The sequence below is a fragment of the Aphelocoma coerulescens genome, chromosome 1 (genome assembly GCF_041296385.1).
Source record: "Aphelocoma coerulescens isolate FSJ_1873_10779 chromosome 1, UR_Acoe_1.0, whole genome shotgun sequence".
Taxonomy (NCBI): Eukaryota; Metazoa; Chordata; class Aves; order Passeriformes; family Corvidae; genus Aphelocoma; species Aphelocoma coerulescens.
Genome location: NC_091013.1, coordinates 30,671,055 through 30,693,383, shown reverse-complemented (window position 1 = coordinate 30,693,383; position 22,329 = coordinate 30,671,055). Strand labels below are relative to the sequence as shown.

Here is a 22,329-nt window from a genome sequence, read left to right as displayed (position 1 = left end):
TGAGTCACTGCCGCACCCTCCGGGGCACACCTCGCCCTCGTTCGAAGGTGAAGCATGGCTTCCTGAGGAGTGGAGGGAGACTGAAGCACCAGCAAGGGCACCAGGGAACAAGAGGTGGCCAGAAGCTAGCAAAGAATAGAACGGTGCACAGACATGCAGAGGAAAGGGAATGGAGCTACGCACGTTCAGATACACACGGAGCCTGGGCTGTTGTGCTGAGGGGAGCTCATTCCAGAAGGATGAAAAACGGTGACAGGGTCTATACTGTGTCTGGAGGAAAAAGTATATAAGTACAAGATTAAGGTACTGAATAGACATGATCATTCTATAGACTTGTTTTCCATTAAATAGAAGTATTTGACATACACCTCTTTTTAAATAAACACAGAGTCTTCCCTATTTTCTTGTAGAACAGATCTGTACCTTTTCCCAGCTTTTAAAATGAATCACTTGTTTTCACCAGCTAGCAGCCTTTTTTGAATTGTTGTTTTCCTTCAGAAGACAATAGTTGTGTGTTCCTGCACTGTTACCTGTGTTGTCAAACAACATTGTCAAACTTTGTTGATGTCCTTCCTAATCGTGATTATATGTTGTGGCTGCTGACACAGCCACATAGAGCCTGGAATAGTTTGTGCAAAATATATCATTGGAAAAAGCCATGAGCTTGATGAACTGCCCTACTCTGTGTCAGCACCAAGGCCAATATGTTCCCATTTCTGTTCCAGTGTTTCAACAAACAAACAAACAAATAAATACCTTCAAACCCAAAGTATTCCTTAATGCAACTCTCTAGCATTCTCCGAAAATAAGACTTGGCAGTTTTAGGACTCTCTCCAAAGGCACTGAGCATAGTGACAAGATTAAGGTGGCAAAATCAAGAAGACCCACAAGACTGAGCGGACAAAGTAATGTGGAAGAAGCTGTGGAGAATAACTTGGAAGCTGAGGGAAGAACAAAGGAAAATTAGTTAATGAAAAAAAAAAATAGAGAAAAGAGGATACGGAAACAGAAGAGCATCTAGCAAAATATTAGATGGGAGAGGGCATGTGGAGGTGGTGGCAGAGAAAAGGCAGGTAAAAAAAGAGCTTTATTGAAGGATGACAAGCGACAATTTGGAAGAAGTGTGAATTCAGTATTTGGCAAAAAGCAGATTAAAGAAAGTGACAGTACTTCAGTGATTCCAAAAATGTTCAAATTAGGGTTGTTTTTTTTTTTTTAAATGAATGAAAGACACTTGGTGTAATCAGAATAGACATCACTCCAGAAATGGGATAAAAGTAAAAACAGCAAGCAAAAAGGAAAAGAACAGCTGCAGGAAATGGTCTTTCAAAAATACAGATTACTGGAAATAGGAACCTGGTGTTGACTGGGATTTGTACAGGTTAGGGAACTGCTGTCACAGTTCTTACAGTAAATGCAGTCCAACCAATGGCAAGACAAAGATTTAAAGTGTAAATAGGAAACACAGGCTGTTATTCAGTCCTAACATTGGCTGTTATTCTATTCTATTCTATTCTATTCTATTCTATTCTATTCTATTCTATTCTATTCTATTCTATTCTATTCTATTCTATTCTAATCTTTATTGGATATGAAGTGGGAATTTTAGTATGAGAGCTTAAATTGTGTTGAAAGGAGATGGTGTGGGAAAGCAAGATGCAAAGGTAAATTGTCAGACTTGGCTTAAGAAAATGCAGCAGAGGAAAGTGGACAGCAGAGGACAAGTTGTAACAAGAACTTGTAAGAGCAAGGCTGGCAAGGGAAAAACAGCACTGAGGAAACTTCCAAAACACTCTTAATGCACACCCGAGAGGTGAGTGCTCAGCTCCTACGTGCAGAAAAGAAGAGCAAACTTTGAGTGACATTTAACTGCCACAGTGAAAGCAAATTTTGAACAGTAATGAGAAGACGAAGGAATGATAAAAGGTGCTTGGCTAGACTTTTCTCCTCAGAGAAAAGGCAGATCTGAGTCTCAATTCCCACAAATATTTTGAGAGAAATTAAGTTGGTCCAGGAAAACTCAGGGGAAAAAACCAAAACAGACATTCAGATCAGACAGAAATGGTAATGGTTGTTAGCACAAGGTCGGTTGCTCTGGTGAATGCTGTACTGAAGATTATCCTTATACAGTTTCTGCTTTGAAATTTGTTTTATTTGCATTTCTTCTCCAAGGCCATTTTGTTAACAACTTTCGATATTTTTAGAACTCAAAATACATTGCAAATTGCAATACAGATCCAGAAATGAGACAGGTTGCATTTCAACCACTGAAGTGATGAATATTTCACCAGAAACAGAGCATTCTTTGGTTAAATAAGAACAGCAGTTCAAAATAGCAGTGCCTAAGTTCTGTACATGCATTTCTTTTGTCCAAATTAGCAAAAAGTGAGAACCCAACCTTTCAACTTCATTTTCCTTTTTTCAGCAAGTATACAGAAATGACTAAATAAATCTTTTAAATATTACAAGGCCACAGTTAAAATTTTAAACATGTTACACAACAAACTTTTTTTGGGAAGCTACAGAAATAACAAAAATACAGAACAAATGGAAATTACACATCAGCTAGTTGAAACGCTTAATAAATACATAAGAGCTTATCAACACCTTTTATGAAAATGCCTGTTTGATCCAATAATTAAAGCTTAACAAATAAAGGGGATTTTTGCTGTTGACTTGAACTGAAGCAAGATCAGACTCTACAGTCTTAAGGAACTATGGTTTTATTATAGTATTTCAGATAAAACTCTTTGGGTTAAAAGTTTCAACAAACATCACTTACCAACTGATGACCAATATTACTTGAGACATTCGTCTGTTTAAAGAAAAATTAGAACTAGCCTATAAATAATAATATAAAGCTCAAATAAGCAAACGACTATCACCTCCCTTTTTTTTTGGTCTGGAAAATTCCTTTCAAAATCTCCAGGTCACATTTCTGATGAATTTCTACAAACTTCCAAGGACTCTCATGGTAGCTGTTCCTTGGGTGAGGGAAACATGAAATGAGAACAGGTGATTTAAGACAGCATTTCTTCATGAGGGCCCTTTTTGTCATTTTACGTCACCAGCATTTCATGCTTTGAGGTTCTGCCAAGAGCCTCGCGGCAGGTCCATGTAGAAAAGCTTCTTGAATGTGTCATTTTACAATACAGAAGCTACTCCAATTAATCTGTGTGTGCAGGGAGACAGCCTATAACAAGTAGGGTGTTGTAAATTCAAAACCTGCCTTAGTACACACTAACTTCTTAAACCATTAAAGCTCTACTCAACCTCATTGACACAATCCCTTACTGCTTCAAGGCTAGTTAGTAAGTTAATGGATAGGACATAGGATCATGTCACTGTTGCCAGGGGATGTGAATGAAATTGAGAATATAGTAACAGTAGCACTTCTAAAATTCTTCCTCTCTTCAGCTGTTTAAACATTAAGATTGTATTCTGAATTTGCTTAATCTGTGTGTGTTTAGGAGTGAGGGATAGAATAGGGGTTTCAGGTTTCTCTGGGAGTAATAGTGAACTGGGATAAGGAAATATGTAATTGTAGTTTCACAGAAATGTTACATGTGTGAAATTGTCTTACAAGGTCTAGTATTCTTCCTGTTGAACTGAGATTTAAAAGTCCCATTAATCCTAAAGGACCCAGTCATCAAATCCATCCTGGACGTAGATCCCCATGGCAAAATTATATGAATCAAGAAGGATTTCACTTGATGGTATTCTATAAATCTGTATAGGATGAGCCATCTTGCTTCAGTACTACACAATGCAAGATTCAGGGGCAAACTCAAATGTGAAAATGCAGCTCATGTGCCAAGAAAAATAAAAAGGAAATAGATTCAGGCAGGACACTTCCTCCTTTTGTGTAATTACCTCTGCAAAAGATCTGCACAGCTAGCAAAATCTCTGGCAGTGAGACAAGAATAAAAAAAAAGCTTGGTGAATGTCATAACAAAGTTCCCCCCCCTCAATTGCCTTTGCTTCTTACAGAATGCCAGGAATAGTAGTGATACCTGGGACTCACCCTAGGGCTAAGTGGCCCCTTGTAGTTAAACCAGCGTGGTGCCCAGCTGTTCTGGGAATGACTCCCTCTCTCCATGCCTGAGCCAAAATAAGCTCAGCTACACTTAATTGGCTTCCAGCTGATCATGGCTCACACAGCTGCCTCTGAGCTCTGCCCAGGGATTAACCTGTACAAGCTCAGGGCACTCGCCCAGGCAGCCAGGCTCCTCCCCAGCCCAGCAGGCTGATGTCCAGAGCTCAGGTGCACTCCCAGGGATGCTGGAAGACCTTCCCCACAGGCACAGAAACCCCATCTCAATGTGTCTCTTTCTTAATGTAACAGGGAGAGCAGCCATATCATTTTCAAACAGTGCAGTGGCTTGGCTGGTTAGCCATGGGACCTTTCCTTCTGTGATACTCTTAGGAGCTGCAGAATAAGTTTACCAGGAGGACATCTAGAGAAAGGGCTGATGGTGGTTAAAATACCTTTGAACTCTTTTGGTATTACTGCATGAGAAGCCTATATATAATGTGTTTGCAACGTTGCACTTTCCACACTGGGAAAAGTAGTTTTTTGTGGCCTGAAATACCTACCATCTTTAGGCTTCTTTAAAAAATAAATGCATGAACAAGCCCTTTAAATCTTAGTGAGGAAACAGAATTAAGGGACAGGCTCCACCCCCAGTGGAGTTAGTGAGGGCTTACAAAAAATCAGTTGCACAAGCCAGTTAAAAATAAAGCAGTGGCTGGAGCAGGGAGGCAAAAAAAATGGGACTACAGGCTATTAAAAATACTTTTCCTGTCTCAACAGGAACAGACTAGCTGAGAACATTTACTCTAAATTCTTCTTATGAGAATGTTTATACTTGTATTGAGATAATCCTTGTGGGGCTGATTTGATTTTGGCCCTTAATGTGTTTAACCAGCTTTGTGTCAGAGACAAGTTATATTGGAGCTGTTTTGTTTGAACTGATTGCATTTTTTCTGCTAAAGAGAGAAGTTTTACTCAATTTCCAAGTGAAATATCAAATTATCTAATTAGGGAAAAACACACATAGAAAATAGAAGTTAGCAAATGAGGACAGCTTTAGCAAATAATTTGTTTTTAAACTTAAATACCTAAATTTGCAGCTATTAAGTTTCTCTTAAAGTACTTACAAATCAAGGGAGACAAAGCAGCAGTAATACCTCCACAATGCATAGAGGCTTCTGAGTAGGCAATTTGCTTTTTCTGCAAATCAAAACATTATATTTAGCACATAGTGTAGTTTCCCTGTGGGTGCACAGCAATAGAAGTCAAAACAAACAGATACAAAGCATTTTAAAAACAGCATTTCAGATGACGCATTGCCTGCTTGAAATGACAAGTCTGTACATTGCAGGGTAGGGCTAGTATCCACCTCTCCTTTATAATTTGGAAGTCTGTGTTGATTTATTTTCACTCCGCTCCATGTGAGACGGGGCTATTTTGAAGCCTCTTGGGAGAAGAAAAAAAATATCACTGTAAAGAAACCATCTACCATGAAATCTTAAAAGTGTTTGGAAAGAAAACTCAGGAGATTTCTATCTCAAAGCCCATTCAATCATCCTTTACTTGGAGCCGCTTTTAAATACTCTTCTACTGCAATGGGAGAAACTTCTCCATACCAGCTTTGAAGCCAGATGTGTTCAATGTTCATTTTCATGAAGAACCACTCATAGCTACGAGGCCACTTTCTTACCACTGGGTGCCTGGAAGGACAAAGACAAGAAAAAAAAATTAGAAGATGTGCCAAAGCATATGCATATTCTGCTTTTTTCTTCAGCCTAGTGTGTTCAGCCAGAGTGAAACCTGAGATATGAGAAGACCACCATTCATCTTTTTGGCGCTCCCTTGCTTGCTGTAAAATTTACTATCTTCCACACCCCAGTCTGGGGAGAACTGCAACACAGGCAGCCAGCAACCAGCACCTTGCCCCACTGCAGAACCCTGTCTGTAAAGGCAGATGTTGTTTGGTCTCTAAGTAAGGGAAAAATAGTTAGAGAAGACTCTTATGAATGTGTGTCAGGGTTAATAAAACTGGGTAGCAGGTAGAGCGTAGCCTCTGCAAGCTGTCGCCTCCTACAGCCTTCTCATGCGGTATTTATGTCTCATTTGTTTGGCCTTCCTTACAGCTAAGTCAAACAGATTGTCCCTGACTGGGTGCAGATGTCTGGTGCTCGGCAAGCGTATCTGTGGGAAGCTCAGCAGTGATGGACAGAGTGGATACAACAGTTCAAGTCCAGTGTTCACAGGAACATGGGCAGGAAGTGGTGCAACTCTGGGCAGGGTTGGCTCAATGCCCCTCTACTCCTGCAGAGGACCCTGCAGCAGAGATGCTTGGTTTGGAAACATCTTGGTTTCCCTGTCATTGGGAAAATGGTATTTCCTACCATTTTCTGAGCTGTCCCTTTGAGCACCTATGACTCTGGCATTAGTAAATGGTGTCAGATGCTGCTAGCACTGGATGTGCCCCAGGAGCCCTCACTTTATTGTTCTGCCTGTTGCACCCTGACAGCACAGCATCCTCTGCTGAGGCACTGTTGGACTCTGGATCACATGGAAATCTAATTCCTGTGAAGTTTGTAAAAAAGGCTTGTGTGTCAATATGGCCCCATCTGTTCATGGTCCCATTTTTGCTATTGATGGTACACACTGACAGAGTCTAACCCTGACCCCTTCCTGTAGGTCAGAAAGAATATCACCTCTGGGCTGTTTTGGATCCAAGCTCATCCCAGTTTCCCAGCAGTATTTGATTGACCAGGCAAGGTGTGCCTGGAGGACAATCCCTGGCAGCCTGTGTGGCAGGTGTGTGCCCCAGCTAAGGTTCAGGCTTTTCATGCCTGTAATTCTAGAGACCCACTGAAGGGCATGGGGGCACACCCTGTGTGTATGCTATGCATCTGGGTTGTGCTTGCATCTGTTCAAAGGAGACTGTTCAGGAAGTACTATGGCTCTGAAGCAGCTGGGATGTTAGGAGAGGTAATTAAATTTGTAAGCTCCACCCTGAAAATGTTTGTAAACCCAAAGGCAGCAGACCTCTGCTCTGAGTAGGAGACTGTAGGTGAAGAGCACTACCTGTTGTAAGGTGGGGTAGAATCATTAAAGATAACAAATACAGCATGGAATTATGGAATCTCTCCTTGGAACCAGGTGACATATCTTCATAATCCCCAGATTATAAACCATGTGCCTTACCAGAGTCCCACACTAACTAATTGCATTTCCATATTTCATTTCCTCGAGAGTTAAAAGGTCTATCATTCCAAGCCACACAGAAGCCAACATGCCTCGTGGCCCCAAAGTAAAGATCAGGCTTGTTATTTCTTAGATTTTCTGTACCAAATGGCCACATTTGTGTATTTGTCTCAAACCCATGGGTTGCACTCTACTACGTTCCTGTTAGATACAGACCTGGAAAACATTGCTTGCTTGGCAAATTCTACTTCCTCTGGAGGCACCGTGACCATCTGTCCCGTGAGAGTCAGCCTGGTGCACCTTGGATCCTCTGGATCAATTACATTTTTTCTGTGCACAGAGAAAAATGCTCATGAGTAATAGGTTTCTTTCTTTCTTAAGGGCTTTTGGAGAAGTATGAACTCCTGCTCACATATAAAAAGCTTTGTCAAGCCTTGTGGCTCTTCTCTACTCCCAGCTATGCTGTTTGGTGGAGGGGGGAGGTCTGGAAGGAATACTTGACTGATACATAGCTCTGCTGTGGATAGTTGCTTAATCTTAATTTATGATCACAAAAATTGGATTAGTATATGCTGGATGGTAAAACATGTGAAAATGGCAGTATTCCCAGACAGATGTACAGACCTGTATTCAGGATTCTGAGAAGAACTGGTGAGATGGCTAGCCTGTGCCTATGCCTACAGAAAAGAGTATGAATATGTGTATCTGTATGTAAAACATAAAGTCTTTTCATTGTGCTTATTCTAAAAAATCAATCCTTGTTCATTTTTTACCCATTTGTGCACTGCTTTACAACAAATAGAAAAATTCTCCAATTGCCTTCAGACCAAGACAGGGAAGGTACTTGTTACTTTTTGGCTCTTTGTATATAGTAATAATAAATAACTCCCATTAGTAACTGCAGGGCAATTGCTGACTCTGACATATACAGTATGAGCATATAAATCTTAAGTAAATCGACCAATTGCAAAAAAATAGTGTATGAAATGACTGCAAAGGCTTGATCCTGGCAAATGCTGAGCAGCCCCAAGTACTGTTGCCAGCAGTTTGAGACTGCTTAGCATCTCAGGGAACTGTCTTCCCATGTCAGCCCAAGAAACTACATTAGGAAATGAAAGCTCCATTTCTTCTTCACTGTGTTTTAATCACAGTAAATTACATCTCATCTGTGTACAATTTTACTTAAAGATCTTGGCTTGAGCCCTTTAGCCTTAACTGTGTGCAATCTGCAATGGCTTCATTTTTGGTTATATCTCAATGTGTGTCTAGTGTATGCAGGAAACATATGGGCATCCTCCTGCAGCTAATTTAACACCTGCAGATTCTCCACAGATGGCTATGGGAGATTATGTAGCTCACTAGATAAAGTATCTGCTTTTCTAGACAGGGTCATGAACAGAGATACATAAGGAAGTACAGGAGGCTGATTGATACTTGCCTATACCCAGTAAGCACTTGCTACTGTCTGCAGCCTGACCTCCAAAGTGCCATTTGCAGTCACATCATCTCAGGGACACTTTTTCAGTGTCCTGTTCAGTCTGGAGCAGCAATTATCTGAAGGGGATGTTCAGTTTAACAACTTTTGGACAAATTCCACTTGTATTCTTTTTCCTCTCCCATGCTTACTGATGGGAGGAAGGGCCAAGGCCAAAGATCAGGCTCAAACTTTCTGTTCACATCAACTTATAATGGTCTAATTTTCTCTAATACAATTTTTAAGCTATAAAATAAAACATGAGTGGTGTTCTGAGTACGCGAAAATCTGCAGCCCAGGCGCTGGGTTTATTTCTATCAGTGTGTATGCAGAGTACAAACTTGTCTACATGATCATCTTGGCACACCATAGATCCTCTCAGCACTGACTCCTACTGCCTGCTGAAGATTCATTTCATGTCTGGGTTACAGTGGCCTGAAAGTGCTCCATCCCTAAGGAACACAGCTCCACGCCCCAGGGACACCTGTAGCTCCTGGCATTTCTTTTGTGTAGGCTTTGGGTGTTGTGTGACTGCCCAGCATCCATGGCCCAGTGGGATACTCACCCACCAAAACACGAATAAATACAGGCAAATACAGTGAATACAGCTGAAGAGAGAGGAACCAAATCCCACATGCAAAGGGTGTCAGCTGAGGGTCTGCATGTCCAGCAGCCAGGGCAGTGCACATTCACACTCTTTCAACACCACCCTGGATGGTGAAGTGTTAAAGTCCATTTGAAGCAATCTCCTGATCTATTGTTATCTTTTATGCTTAATACTGTACCCAAAGCCCTCTGCATATGTTTATATATTCAATACATATTTAACATATATATTGATGAAGGAAAGGGACTTCTTGCGAGCAGAAATTCAGTTCAGAAAATTGCTTTAAAACAACTGTGCATCTGAGTATATGATACAATTTCCTCCACAGCCTAACAGTATAATAAAACAACTGAAGAGACAGGAAAAACAGCAATATTTGCAAGTGTCTTTCTTGCACACAGCTCATAGGTAATATGTGGTTAATTACTTCTAGAGTGTATTTTGAAAGGGATTGTTATTAAAAGATGTCTGTGTTTCACAGACCAGATCAAGGTGATAGATTTTGGATGTGATCAGGAACAGTGAGAAGTTTTGGTCTGACCTTCTCAGATTACAATTATTTGGTGTTTTTGTGCAAGTACATGTTTATTCTGTAAGCATACTATTTGATTTTGAGTAGGCAATAGAGCTGATGTAGCTGTGGTTAAGCAGTGAACCCTGCCTGCCTTTGCTGAGAAAGTTTTGCCTAATAGGACTAGTGTCTGATGTGACTTCCCCAATTGACATGAAAAGCTGCTCTCCACATATTTGGCTGACAACAAAGCCCACACACTGTGCATCCATAATTTGAATAGTTTTATTTATGGGTTTTTTTCCTTGCGTGCTTCTGTTTACATTCTCATGAGCCAGGTTGCTACATTGATTGACACACTTTACTACCTTCCCAGTAAAAATTATTCAAACTGAATTTCGCACATTGGAATAATATTCTGGAGGGTCAGTTTGTTTTTCTGGGAAATGACTCAAACAAATTATTTGTTGAGATTATGTTAGGTGAAGTTTTGGAAGAGCTAAACAGGACAATGATACATTTGGGTTCAGCACACTGTTACATCTTTGCTGGTTTTGCTTTCAGGGCTGCCTCTTATCATAGGTTTTCTCTTTCAGAATAGGAATCTTGTATTCTAATCTGACATTAGCATTAGTATTTTTTTTTCAAAGGAGCCCTTCATATTCTGAAGTAAATCTGTTTCTGCATCTCTTTTTTTTTTTGGCCTAGTATTTCCCTAATGGTGTTTGATTACTGTTATACTTCTTAAACCATCAAAACCCACTAAACTTACAGCTACCATTTCTAAATGTTGTGAATGGGTCTTGAGTCTTCAGTGTTGTTGCCAGTGCAACTAATGCAAATGCAAGATTTTCTTCCTAGGACTAAAGTGATATAGTCAGAGATTTATGTAATATTTTTACTAAAGATAATAAAGGGATATCAGGGATTAATAGATCTATTTACTAAAACATTCTTCACTTGCATCTGTAGAGATCTAGTCATGCATTCACTAGACATTTCTTGCCTCTGTATAAATACATATTCAGCTCTCAGTCCCTGAGTTCCTTTCATCTTTTCTCGCACAAGAACAAGTGGATGCAGAGGAGCGGTTTTATGTAACATGTGTGCTGCTGACTGGGTGTGAGGGGGAGGCAGAGTCAGAGGTAGAGATGGTGACACTGTTGGTCTCTTGAGGAAACCCAAGCTGGTTTCTCAGGTGTTTTTTTTTCACCAGAATCAAGTCCTCTGTCTCCATGGAGAGGACTCATGAATGCTACAGTAAAATATGAACTGAGGGGAAGAGAAAGCAGGTGACTGCGAAAGAAGACCAAGCAATAGGGAACACATGATTTTTTTCATGCTTATTTAAAATACATACACTTTGTTGCAGAAAATTAGGAAGGCCAGATTAAAATGGAAGAAGATTCAGTTGATGCATTTTATAAGAAAACAGTGCATTAAGAGAGATCATCTTAATTATTCATCTGATCTGTGAAGAGAGAAGAATTGATTGTTCCTGTTCCTTTGCTTACACTGAGCAAAGTAGGTATGCAGAGTTTGACCCAGTCCAGGCAGTTTTCTTCCAAGTGTGTGAGATGACATCACTTAAAAGGTGCCAGCTTTACTGAGCTTAAGGAGAGGCCTACATCCAAGTGAAAAATACTTCCCAACAGAGATGCAATGCTGCAAAGCACACTGCTAATGAATGTCCCACTTATTTTACTATGTAACACTTCCGCAATTTCTGGGTCGTGGTTCAAGAGTGGTTCAGAGTAAAGAGTGCCACCTACTCATTTACTACACTAGCCATCTCCTGGAGTTTAATTAGAAGGTTCTTATACAACAACTGTCCAAGTCCAGGTGTTATGAATCTATACTTCAGGCTGCTGTGGTTATACTGGCACATAGGATGATGATGTTGGGACTTGGTTAGGATTCCCTTTCACAGTTGAGATCTCTGCTTTGACTGATGATGCTCTGTCTCCTGGTTTTTCACCAAAAGTATCCCTGAGTATATCTTCATTCTCAGCCTCTGCAATCCATTAGTGAGGTGACACTGATCTGACACAGATCAATAGTAAAAGCAAATTAAGAGTTTGGAAGGCACTTGGGAAGGAAAGCCAGGTACTCCCAAGGAAGGAGAATGGCAGGAGGGTTCAGTACTGCTCCAGTCTCTGGGTGTGGAAGCAGGGGTCTATGCAGAGGAATCCCTTTCTTTTTCTTCTTCCCCAGCCTCCTTTTCCCACAAAGGAGCTTACATCCTTCTCCTCCACCCCCTGAGGAAACGAGACCTTCCATCCTCCTTGGGGGGATACACAAATCCTTCCTATCTCCCCTGAACACATTTCTCATTGCCATGTGAGAAAGCACTGCTCTTACCCCTCTACTTCTTCCGAGTTGAAGAGAAAAGAAGTTGGGAAAGAGCTTTTTCCTATTGCAGAAAAGAAGAGACAGAGCCAAGAAGAAAGCCGCAGAGAACAGTTTTCCTACATTTTTTTTCAGCTTTAAAGCACACAGCTCATGAGTGGCATAAGGGCAATGACTGCCTCCACACATTCTAAGCTCTCCTATAATGGTAGCAGTCGTGAAAACCCATGTAATTAGGAGGTGGGGACTGGCTGTTGACACAGCTCATCCCTGTCACCTCCCATGGATGCAAGGTAGGTGACTCTGTCACACCCTGCACAGGGCTCCTCTTCACATAGCCCCAAACTGGGCACAAGGTGAAAAGGCAGTTATCTCCTAATATACAAAATGCATAATAGGATTTTTGTGCCCTAAAATCTAGGGAGGGAGGGAATGCTCTGTTCTGAATTACTGTAAAGTGCATATAATTTTGATTCATAAATGTGATTAATTTTGAAAAGTAAGTAATTCTCCTCATTCATTTGTTCACCACTATCAGAGTCTCTGAAGCCGAAAGAATGTATTGGTGCTGCTAATCTGCATGGTATGAACGTCAGACAAAATCTCCACTGAAAGCATTTTCATAATCTGAAAAGCTGTTGCTGGCCTTCAACCGGATATGGCTAGGCAGTTCTGCCCTGCTCTGATTTTGACAAGAATTTCTTTATCAGCTGTGTTTGGGAGCCAGCAAAGACAGTTAGAACATCCTTGCTTTTGGAAGAGGTCTTCTGTTTTGAATCTGAAGTCAAGTAAGGGAGCTAAAGTTTATTGATGCAGTGGCTGTTCATCTAAGTGAGCCTGTGTTCATAGTATATGTGTTTTAATGTTTTAAATAATTTAACTCTTACTGTAAGATAATCCTTCCTAAAATGTTTTAATTACAATGTGTTACATGAAGCCAGTCTGTTCGCCTGTCTCCACTGACAATAGCAATGCGTTTCTTCAGCTGAACTCTGTTTCAGACAGGAAGCTTTTATATAGTTTAACCATAGACAATTCATGGAGAAAAAAAAAGAATCACAGCATCAACTATTTCTGTACACAGAGTCAGAGAAACACTTTTTCACTAGAAAGGGATTTTAGGAAGTTGGCTATTTAAGAGTACTGGAAAAATAGTAATTTAGTATTGTGTGCATTGGGTCATGATGATAGGTTTCATGTTTGACTTTCTAATTTAGTATCTTCACGATTTTTTTAAATACAGATTTTTCAGGAACAACTACTGACATAATTATTTGCATATGACTAAAAAGGGCCAATATAAATACCAGAACTAGAAATGTGTCTGTGCCACAGAATCAGGAGGTGGATCTCAAAAACTGATGGCTGTTTGAATTCAGCCTTTGTCTTGTGCATGCGTAATTTCTCTTTGTGTAAAGGTACAGTACCAAATTTCTTTGTTATATTGACCCATGTATTAACAACAGTGACTCTACAAACCCAGTAGTAGTTATATGTTGAGTGGCCACATGACATCTCAAAAGTTGTGTCTTCCACCCATGGCAGGCTTACTGTCCATCAGGATTGCCCAGGGAATGAAGTTGGATGTTTGTGCATGTTGCCAATCCACCACACAGCAGAAACCCAGACTCACAAAATTCTTCTTCTCTTCCCATGGCTTGGTGGCTCAGCACTTCCTGTCAACATTTTCCATGTGGAGTTTAGGAAACCTATGGAACCAGCTTATATCCACTGAAGACATCTGCCTGATCATGCCCATCTGCTAGCTCAAGCACAAGATGAGCATGCTGGGGAAAATAGCTCTGACAGAGTCACCCCTGATGAAGATCATAAATCGGGAGTAGAATCTGAATTCATGAAAATCACTCACAGACAGCGGATTTGAAATACCATTCTCCAAATTAATAGCAGGAAAACTAGTAAAAGCAGGAAAAATCCAAAGGTGGACTGACCGAAGCTTGCTGCTTTTGCCTTGTATGAAAACCAGTTCACAGCAGCCTTGTAACCGCTCCTTCTCTAAGAAAGCTGCAGTGTGTCCCTGTGAATGTGCTGAAACTTATGTCAAGGAGGCGACACACGTTTAAAATTAATTGCATGTTTTCCAGGCTGCAGCTGTAATGAGGCAGACTCAGGAGCTTACTTGGAAACAGGAATCCTCTGAGCAGCCTGTGTGTTGGGAAATGTGTTTAGAACAATAGCTGCTCTATTCTTTAATGTAGGGGTTGGTCTTGTTCCCTCTGAAAGCTGCAAGAATGGGACTCAATCTTTTCAGCTTGTCAGTGGCATAGACATACCAGCTTAGTCTATTTATAGCCCTGAACCATTTAATTTTTCTTCCCTCCATTATCCATTTATCAGCCGTCAGATAAAATGCTGTGTAGTTGCTAACAAATGCTCTCTCTATCCTGGCCATCAGAGCCTTCTCAGAGAGGGGCAGCCCATCTCCGTCTGGGGAGGCAATCTCTAGGTCAGGATAAGGAATCCAGACTGTAGCTGCAATACTAAAATGTCTTGCAATTAGTGCCTAGTCAGATGTGTCGCAGCTCTCTTTCTTTCAATATTAAATGTTATTTTTCTTATTAGTTTTGGGTTTTCAAATTTTCTCTCCAGCTGATGAAATATTGAGGCTGGAGCACCATAAAGGCCAGTCTGTATTCCTCACATCCTTGAAAGGGAAAATATTTATTGTCAAGGTTTGGAACTTGAGTCTGTTCTGAAACAAAACAAATGAAATTTGCTACTAAATAAATTTAATATCAAATTGGTGTACACAAGCCACTTGAAACTCATTAGGTACACGAAGACATTGAAATGTCAGCTATGTTTTCTTTCTAAAGGCCAGAGATTTCTTTTGCATGCAATAGGTCAGACGCATTTTTCAGGAGAGTGCCAAATACTCCCAGGAGCATTGGCTACAGGCACCGATCAGCTTTCACATTTATTTTCATTCTTGCAACTCAGAGTAGGTTAATAATGGAATTCTAACAAAGTTCCACATGAAAACAAGCTACAAATGCATTGTTGGCATAGCAAGGACATGAACTTTCTCACGTAGAACATTATTCATTTAGCTATTTTGCATAATTATTTTGAAACCAAAACAATTAATGATGCACTTGAAGAGAATGTCTTGACAAGAATGACACTCACCTTTGCAAAGAAAACCTCGCAGATACCATTTTAATACTAACAGGACCTGAGGTCTCACCGAGTGAAAGGTCTTGCCTCTCATATAGTGCTAGTAAAGAAGACTCTTGCCATACCAAACTTGAGCCACCACATAAAGCTCTGCACTGAAGATGCTGTGTGCTGTTTGCATGGCACAGCTTGGCTATCTCAGCAGGTCAAGTGCACCTCAAAGCTGGGGACAGGTCACCCCAAGCACTGGCAGCAGGAAACCTTGTTGTTTTCTTGAGTGTCATGCTGCCTGCAGAGGCCCTTTCTGTGGGTTAAGAGTGGGATGGTGTGCCGGGCTGCAGCTTTAGATGTTGCTACTTTTAAATGTAAAAATCACTAACGGATTCCTACTCTAAAACATAGATTAATTTCTGACCCTGGTTATAGGGGAAGGGAAGAGAAGAAAGGTAAACTCCAGTGCCCATACCCTTCCTTACTGTGAGACAACTTCAAAGCTTGCTCACATTTTCATATCATCAAAATCAAAAACTGTAGCTCAAGTAAAGACGCAGCTTTTCATTGTCCGTATTGCTTGTCCTTTGCACTAATGCCAACCAACATCTGTTCCAAATGAGAACTTCAGAAATAATGAAAAAAAACCTGAAGGTGAAAATAAGGTAAATAATGCATGGAGCACTGATCAAACTCTGAATCTGTGTACTCAATTCAGTAGTAAGTTCAATATTTGGAGTATGGTTATATGCTAAAATGAGGATATCCTGTTTTCCTCCACCTTCTCTTCTCCTTTCCCCTCACCTTTGTTCTTCTCTGGCTCTTGAGGAGCTGATTCAAGTTACTAAGCCAGTAGAAATCTTATCCAGAAAAAAAAAAACCACCATGAGGTTTCTGGGTTACTGAGCTAAAATAGGCCCACCATATGGTCAGCTGGAGGGAGGGGATGGGATTGCATGGCCAGGAGCAGTACTGGCCACAGGATGAAAAGAAGAAGGATCGGCAGAAAAACTTATTCTCGCTGTCAGGATAATTTTCTTCAGATTTATGTTTCAGCTCAGGCTGAGGCAAAGCCCAGAACTGATTGGGGGCAGGGTAGCACAGGACTGGTGGTAGGGAGGGAGAGGAGGGATGTGGCAAATGGTAATTAGTTTGGCCTGAGCTGTTTTGGAAATCCAGGTTTAGCTTCTTGGTGGTGCCCAGACAGCTCTTCTCACCAGAGAGTACGGTCTCAGGCTGCAGAAGGGACTAGAGAGGCAGGTGACAGAATCCAGGTTGCCCTGGCTGCAAAACAAGCAGCAGCAAATATTTGTCATACTGATCAACAGGGTAGTGGTTTGAAAATTAATAGTGATGAAATAAAAAGACATTGAATAAATATCCTCAAAGGTTTGTGATGTATATGGATTTCATATTCCTATAAATCATGCAGCAGTTCTCTTTTGTTGGTGAATTGGCACTTCCCAAACAGGTAAATTGGGCAGTGATGTTAGTAAGCCATAAAAGGCAAAGACTTTCAAGAGTGGCTGTTTAAAGTCAGGGATCAAAGGCCACACTTAAGTGCCTAAGTGGGTGTGTGGTTTTCAGAAGTGCTCAACACTACCACTTATGATCAATGGAAGCTGCTCTGAGTCTTGGGCCTCTGAAAATAGGGCATTGGGTAGTAGGACATAGGACTTAAAATACATTTTTAAGCACTTGGTATAGATAGTAAGTTTACTATTAGACTGAATGAAGAAGCTTAGAAAGCAGGAATAAACACCATTAAGCCTGTAAGGAAAGAACAGATATATTTATTTTCTAAATGATTAATCCAAAATATTTAATGAAAGATTTAAGCAACAAGCAGAACCATTCCAGTGTTAACTTCGCTACTTCACTGACCTCCTCAAGCATTCAAAACTGAATTATCTTAACAAATGTTGGTGATAGAAGTTTCCTATTAGGTGTTTGACATTGTAAGAGAAGCCATGATTTCCATTCCTTGGGAATAGGATGTCAGCCTGAAATTACTTGTACTGCTTAGGACTAAGAAATGTTTCATTTTTCCAGTATATAACTCTCCAGAAAACAATATATTCTGAAGACAAATGCAGACAAGTGTAACAGTAATGTTTTATATTTGCCATTCCCTGCTTCTCCCAGGGTTCTTCTCAGCTAGCAGACTTGAGAGGTGGGATGATACTCAGGGCAATTCTCAGCTGGGGAAATCTGCTCTTAAGATAAAACCTCTCCTTCTCCAAAGAGGACCTTAAGTTGGAATAAAAACTGTTAATGCCATTTCTTTCTGAAGGAGTCTGTTCTTACCAGTTCTTTTTCTCCTTGGAACATCAGCTAAGACCTGCTTTGGTAACAGAGTCCTGTCTGACACAATTTCAGTGTCATGTACCTTGTCACGTAAAGAGGCTTTTGTAAATAACACTTCACACAAGGCTGACCCAGCTAAGTTTGCCACATGATTGACTGTAAACAAACATATGGTAGAGATATGTCTTTTTCAAGGAGACAAGAACGGAGGGGGAAATTGAATAATCTTTGAGGTTACATACATACATTTTACACATGTAAAGCTTTGGGGACCAGAAGTTATTCATTATACACAAAGAATGAAATGGACCTGTTGGAGCGAGTCCAGAGGAGGCCATGATGATGATCACAGGGTTGGAGCACCTGTCCTACAAATATGGGCTGAGCAGCTGGGGTTGTTCAACCTGGAGAAGACTCCAGGGAGACCTTATAAGTAGACTTCCAGTACCTAAAGGGAGCCTGCAAGAGAGCTGGGACTTCTCACAAGGGCATCTAGTGACAATGGGATAATGAATTTGAACTAAAAGAGAGCAGGTTTTGATTAGATGTCAGGAAAAAATTCTTTGCTGTGAGGGTGGTGAGACCCTGGAACAGGTTGTCCAGAGAAGTTGTGGATGCCCCATCCCTGGAAGTGCTCAAGGCCAGGCTGGATGCGGCTTTGAGCAACCTGGTCTAGTGGAAGGTGTCCCTGTCCGTGGCAGGGGGGTTGGACTTAGATGGCCCTTAAGATTTCTTCCAACACAAACTATGCTGTGATTCTAAGATGCTATGATAGGATTAAGGAGAAGTCAACTCACTGCTGTTTCTGGAGAGAAGAACCTGGGACTGGATGTAGGTAAACCTCAGGCCTGGCTTTCTTTAGTTGAGGGATCATTTACTGAATGTGATATAGAAGGTGTAAAAAACTTGCAGAGATATAATATTCAATCATATTCTCTGAAGAGGTGGAAATCAAACTGAGTTTCAGAGTCCTGAGCATATGAATTGTGAACTGAGAGCCTGAGATCCTCTTACAGAACCCAGAGAACTGCAGCCCTGTCAAGGCATTCAGCAGGGCCTGCTCTGAGTTGTTCAGCAGAGCAAAGATGCATTACTGTGAGTTGGATACCCTCTGAAACTCTATGGATTTTATTGTCTAGATCACTGTAGACTATTACAGGATCTTGAACACCTAGATTTTATGTAGGCACCTGCAAGAAGAGATTAAAATTTAGGTATTTAATGCACAAGCTGAAAGCCACTCCAGCTGTTGATGCTACAATATACTTCAGTGACACCTCTGCTTTGCTCAACTATGCTTTACCAGGGCAACATACTGCAAAAATTTAAAAAAACCTAGGAAGGAGCATGAAGCTGATCATGAGAGTCAAAAATAAATGCAGGACATTGAAGGTGGGGACCCAGCATTTTGTTCTGAGGTCTGTGTTCTCACTGATGTTGGTAGGAGGCAGATAAAACTGTTACCTGCAGAAATTTCCATCTGCCTCTGGCAGGGTCAGAGAAGCCATGGGATTCTTCAGAAGATCTGTCACAGTGTTATCCTTTGGTGTCACGTAAAAGAAAGGGATTCCAGTGCTGTTATTGACGGGACCATCGCTGAGAAGTAAACAGTTCCCATAGGGCATACCTTGGATCTGCAAAATCCAAATAAGCAACTGGTTACATCTTTGCACATAGATGTTGTACAATGTGGGGGATTCCCTCAAGGGCTCTAGCAGAGAGGACAGCCGGTGCCATTGCTCCCACTTTCTGTTGTCATCATGAGACAGCATTTCTTCTAAATTAGACCTATCTCCTCTAAATTAGATCTATCATGCTTCTATGAAAACAGATCTCTCCTCTATTTCTTCTCTTTAGTCCTGTCCATGGCACTATAGAGAACATTTTGTCTTCAACTAAGCTTAAAGGAACTGCCAAATTAAAAATGTTTAAGTGCATTAATATATTTTTTTCCTGCCATCAATGTCAGGAAATATTTACTCTAAACCACTGCTGGTACCTTTCCTCAAACCCCAAAAGATATAGAGCCTAATTTAGCCTTGATTCAGCCTGCTTTTTACTCTAATATTGCCTCCTCTTTTGGTTTTGACTTGCAATGTGATTGCATCTGTTCACAAAAACAAAAAAAGAAAGCATTTTAGCTAGAATTGTGTTTTAAGTCAAACTGGACATCAGCTCGGCTTCCTGGGCAGGAACATCAGATCAGGGGGGTGTCTCAACTGCCAAATAAAACCTCCTCCCATGGCAGAGAAGGGACACTAAGGAACCAAATTTCCAAAAAGATTTTCTCACACTGACCTGTGTGCACACAGTGGTTATAATGCATGCAAAAAATGTCCTTGCCCAGTAGTGACACTCATTAATATACTTCAGAATAATGTATACTCCTACTATGCTTTTCATCACATTATAAATAGCAATGACAAATATTCAATTAATTACTCCTTTTTTTCATGTCTTCAGATATTTTTTCCTCCTGGTCTATTAGATGTTAAACAGTGAAATTATCTGTCAGTACATTAAATCTTTTGCAACAAAATCAAATTAAATATGAATAGTTAATAAGAAAATCCTGGATGATATTGTTATCTGGGTAGCATGCTTTGTGATTTTTAATGTTTATATGCCTTTAAAGTTTTAATGCTTATAGTGCTTATAAATGGTCTTTGTTGGCTTTCCTTAAAAGTAATGCTTTAATGATATTACATAACTTAGAAAATAAAAATACTTGTTTATTATTAAGAATTATATTTGAAAAAAAAAGCGCTCTCAGTAATATCGCAGGACATGTTCCCATTGCTTAAAATAGTCTGTCATGCAAGGTTAATATTACTCTGTATTCTCAAAAATAATTGTGATCACAGGCAGCATAGTTCAGCATTCAAAGCAGCAAACACTACCCCCACTACCCCCCAAATTTCAAATTTTATTATGAATCAGATTTTTCTGTATTACTTCTGTGTTCTGTCTGGAGGCAGATAACTGCAGACTATATTATGGCTGTAATTCCACTGAGGGTTTCTGGTGAGAGCACAAACCAAAAGAGTTATGATCATATGGTTTAATAGGATTTCCAAAAGCTGATGTAGAATTATAGGCCTCTTATGTCTACGTACATATTCATTTAACAATATCTTTTTTCAATCTGTTACTTCGTATTTCACAATAAATAAACTGCCACTAACTCAGCCAAGCTTTCTGAAGACTTATGTGCTTCTAAATTTGTTTAATTTTAAATTGTAAGCTAATTAATCTGTGAATGCCTTCGACAGAAAGTTAAGAATGGTTTGGTTTTTTTTATTCCTTTTGTCTGAGTGGTACTGGATGCTGTGTCTTATCCCAACGTTTCATTTTAAAAAAGGAAATATTTTAAAACTGGAAAAAGTAATGACCCAAATTCTCCGGTATAGCCCAGCTATTTGTTTAGTGCTCCTGACAGAGAAATCGTCCTTTAAGCTGGTATGGCTGGACGGAAGGGCAGATTTCGTGGTAGCCCAGCTCTCCTCCTTCTCTTCCTCACCCTCCTGAAACAGCCCCTCTCCAAACCCTGCGATGCAGCTCTGTCTTCTGGCCTAAAAGAGATTTTGCTTTTCTTGATGTCTCTCTGGTGCGGTTTTTAGCGTGCATCCTCCCTCCCAGTGCTCCGAGCACGATTTCTCTGGCGGAGTTTGCGCTGCTCCCTGCGCCGCGCGGGCGCTGCGGGCGGCGGGACGGCGCGGCCGCGGGGGCTGGCGCTCGTCCGGCGGGTAACGCGCGGCGTGGGCGCCGCGGGCGCCGTGGGCACCGTACCTTTCCTCGGGCGGCCCGCGTCGCCACGAAGCCCCAGGTGTTGTGGCGGGCGAGGAAGCGGGCGGTCCCGGCGCGTCCCGGCGCCCCGCCGCCCTCCCGCCGGTAGGAGAACATCCTGGAGGGGGCGGCCCCCTGGCCCGGCCGCCGCGCCGCCGGCCCGGAGCCCAGCGCCGCATCCTCCCGGTACGCCGAGGCCGGGTAGCTCTGCTTCCAGAGGCCGCCCGCCTCCTCCAGCAGCGCGGGCAGCGCCTCCTCGGTGGAGGAGCTGTGCAGCTCGTCCGCCGCCGCCCCCGCCTCGGGCAGCGGCCACGACACCGAGCTGACCACCACGTACCCCCCCGCGCCGCCCCACAGCAGCGCCGGCAGCAGCCACCACGGCCACGGCCGCCCCGCCGACATCTTCTGCGGCAGCGCCCGCGCTGCTCCCGCCGCGCCCTCCCGCGGCCGCCGCCCGCCCCGCACCGCCCCTCCCCGGCGCAGGGTGCCCGCGGAGCTCCGCATCGCCCGCGAGTCGCGTCACGCGTCGGTGTCCTGCCCCCCAGCCCGGTGTCGTGCGGGAGCTCCCGCCCGCACCGGCCAGGGACACCCCGGGACAGCCTCCCGCGGCGGCGGCTCGCCGGGCGCGCAGCTCTGGGGCCCCTCGCTGTTCCCAGCCCGCGCGGGGCTCACTCAGGGATAACCCTGCCTTTGCCTGTCGCTTGCGGAGGACCCGGGAGACTGACGGAGCCCCTGGCTCAGGTGCGCGGTCCAGCAGATATCTGACGTTTTAAGTTCTCTACACGCACCACAAAACCAAACAGATAGAGCTGTCCGGGCGGAGGCGGTGTGACCTCTCAGTTTATTAAAAAAGAGAGAATCCACGAGGGCGAGTGTCCATGTGAACCCTCCTGTTGCAGGGGAAGCTTCGTTTGGGCGCTGGGGTCAAGTCACAGCAAGACCCGAAG

The 22,329-nt window shown here is 42.1% G+C and overlaps 1 protein-coding gene across 2 annotated transcripts; it reads right to left on the bottom strand.

Annotated features, from left to right (window-relative positions):
- Positions 1-183: 183 nt before the first annotated feature.
- On the bottom strand, positions 184-21,784 carry CREG2 (cellular repressor of E1A stimulated genes 2). Of its 2 annotated transcripts, XR_011148578.1 has the most exons (5): positions 21,386-21,784; positions 19,061-19,230; positions 7,436-7,549; positions 4,025-5,733; positions 184-270 (listed from the first exon to the last, which is right to left on the bottom strand). XR_011148578.1 is itself a non-coding variant. In XM_069005734.1 (4 exons), exons 1-4 carry the CDS (start codon positions 21,782-21,784, stop codon positions 5,586-5,588), a joined length of 831 nt encoding a protein of 276 aa, XP_068861835.1. In that variant the 3' UTR covers positions 4,018-5,585. The 2 variants fall into 2 exon arrangements, 1 of the variants encoding a protein (XP_068861835.1); XM_069005734.1 differs by lacking the exon at positions 184-270 and having other exon boundaries at positions 4,018-5,733.
- Between the last annotated feature and the right edge of the window lie 545 nt (positions 21,785-22,329).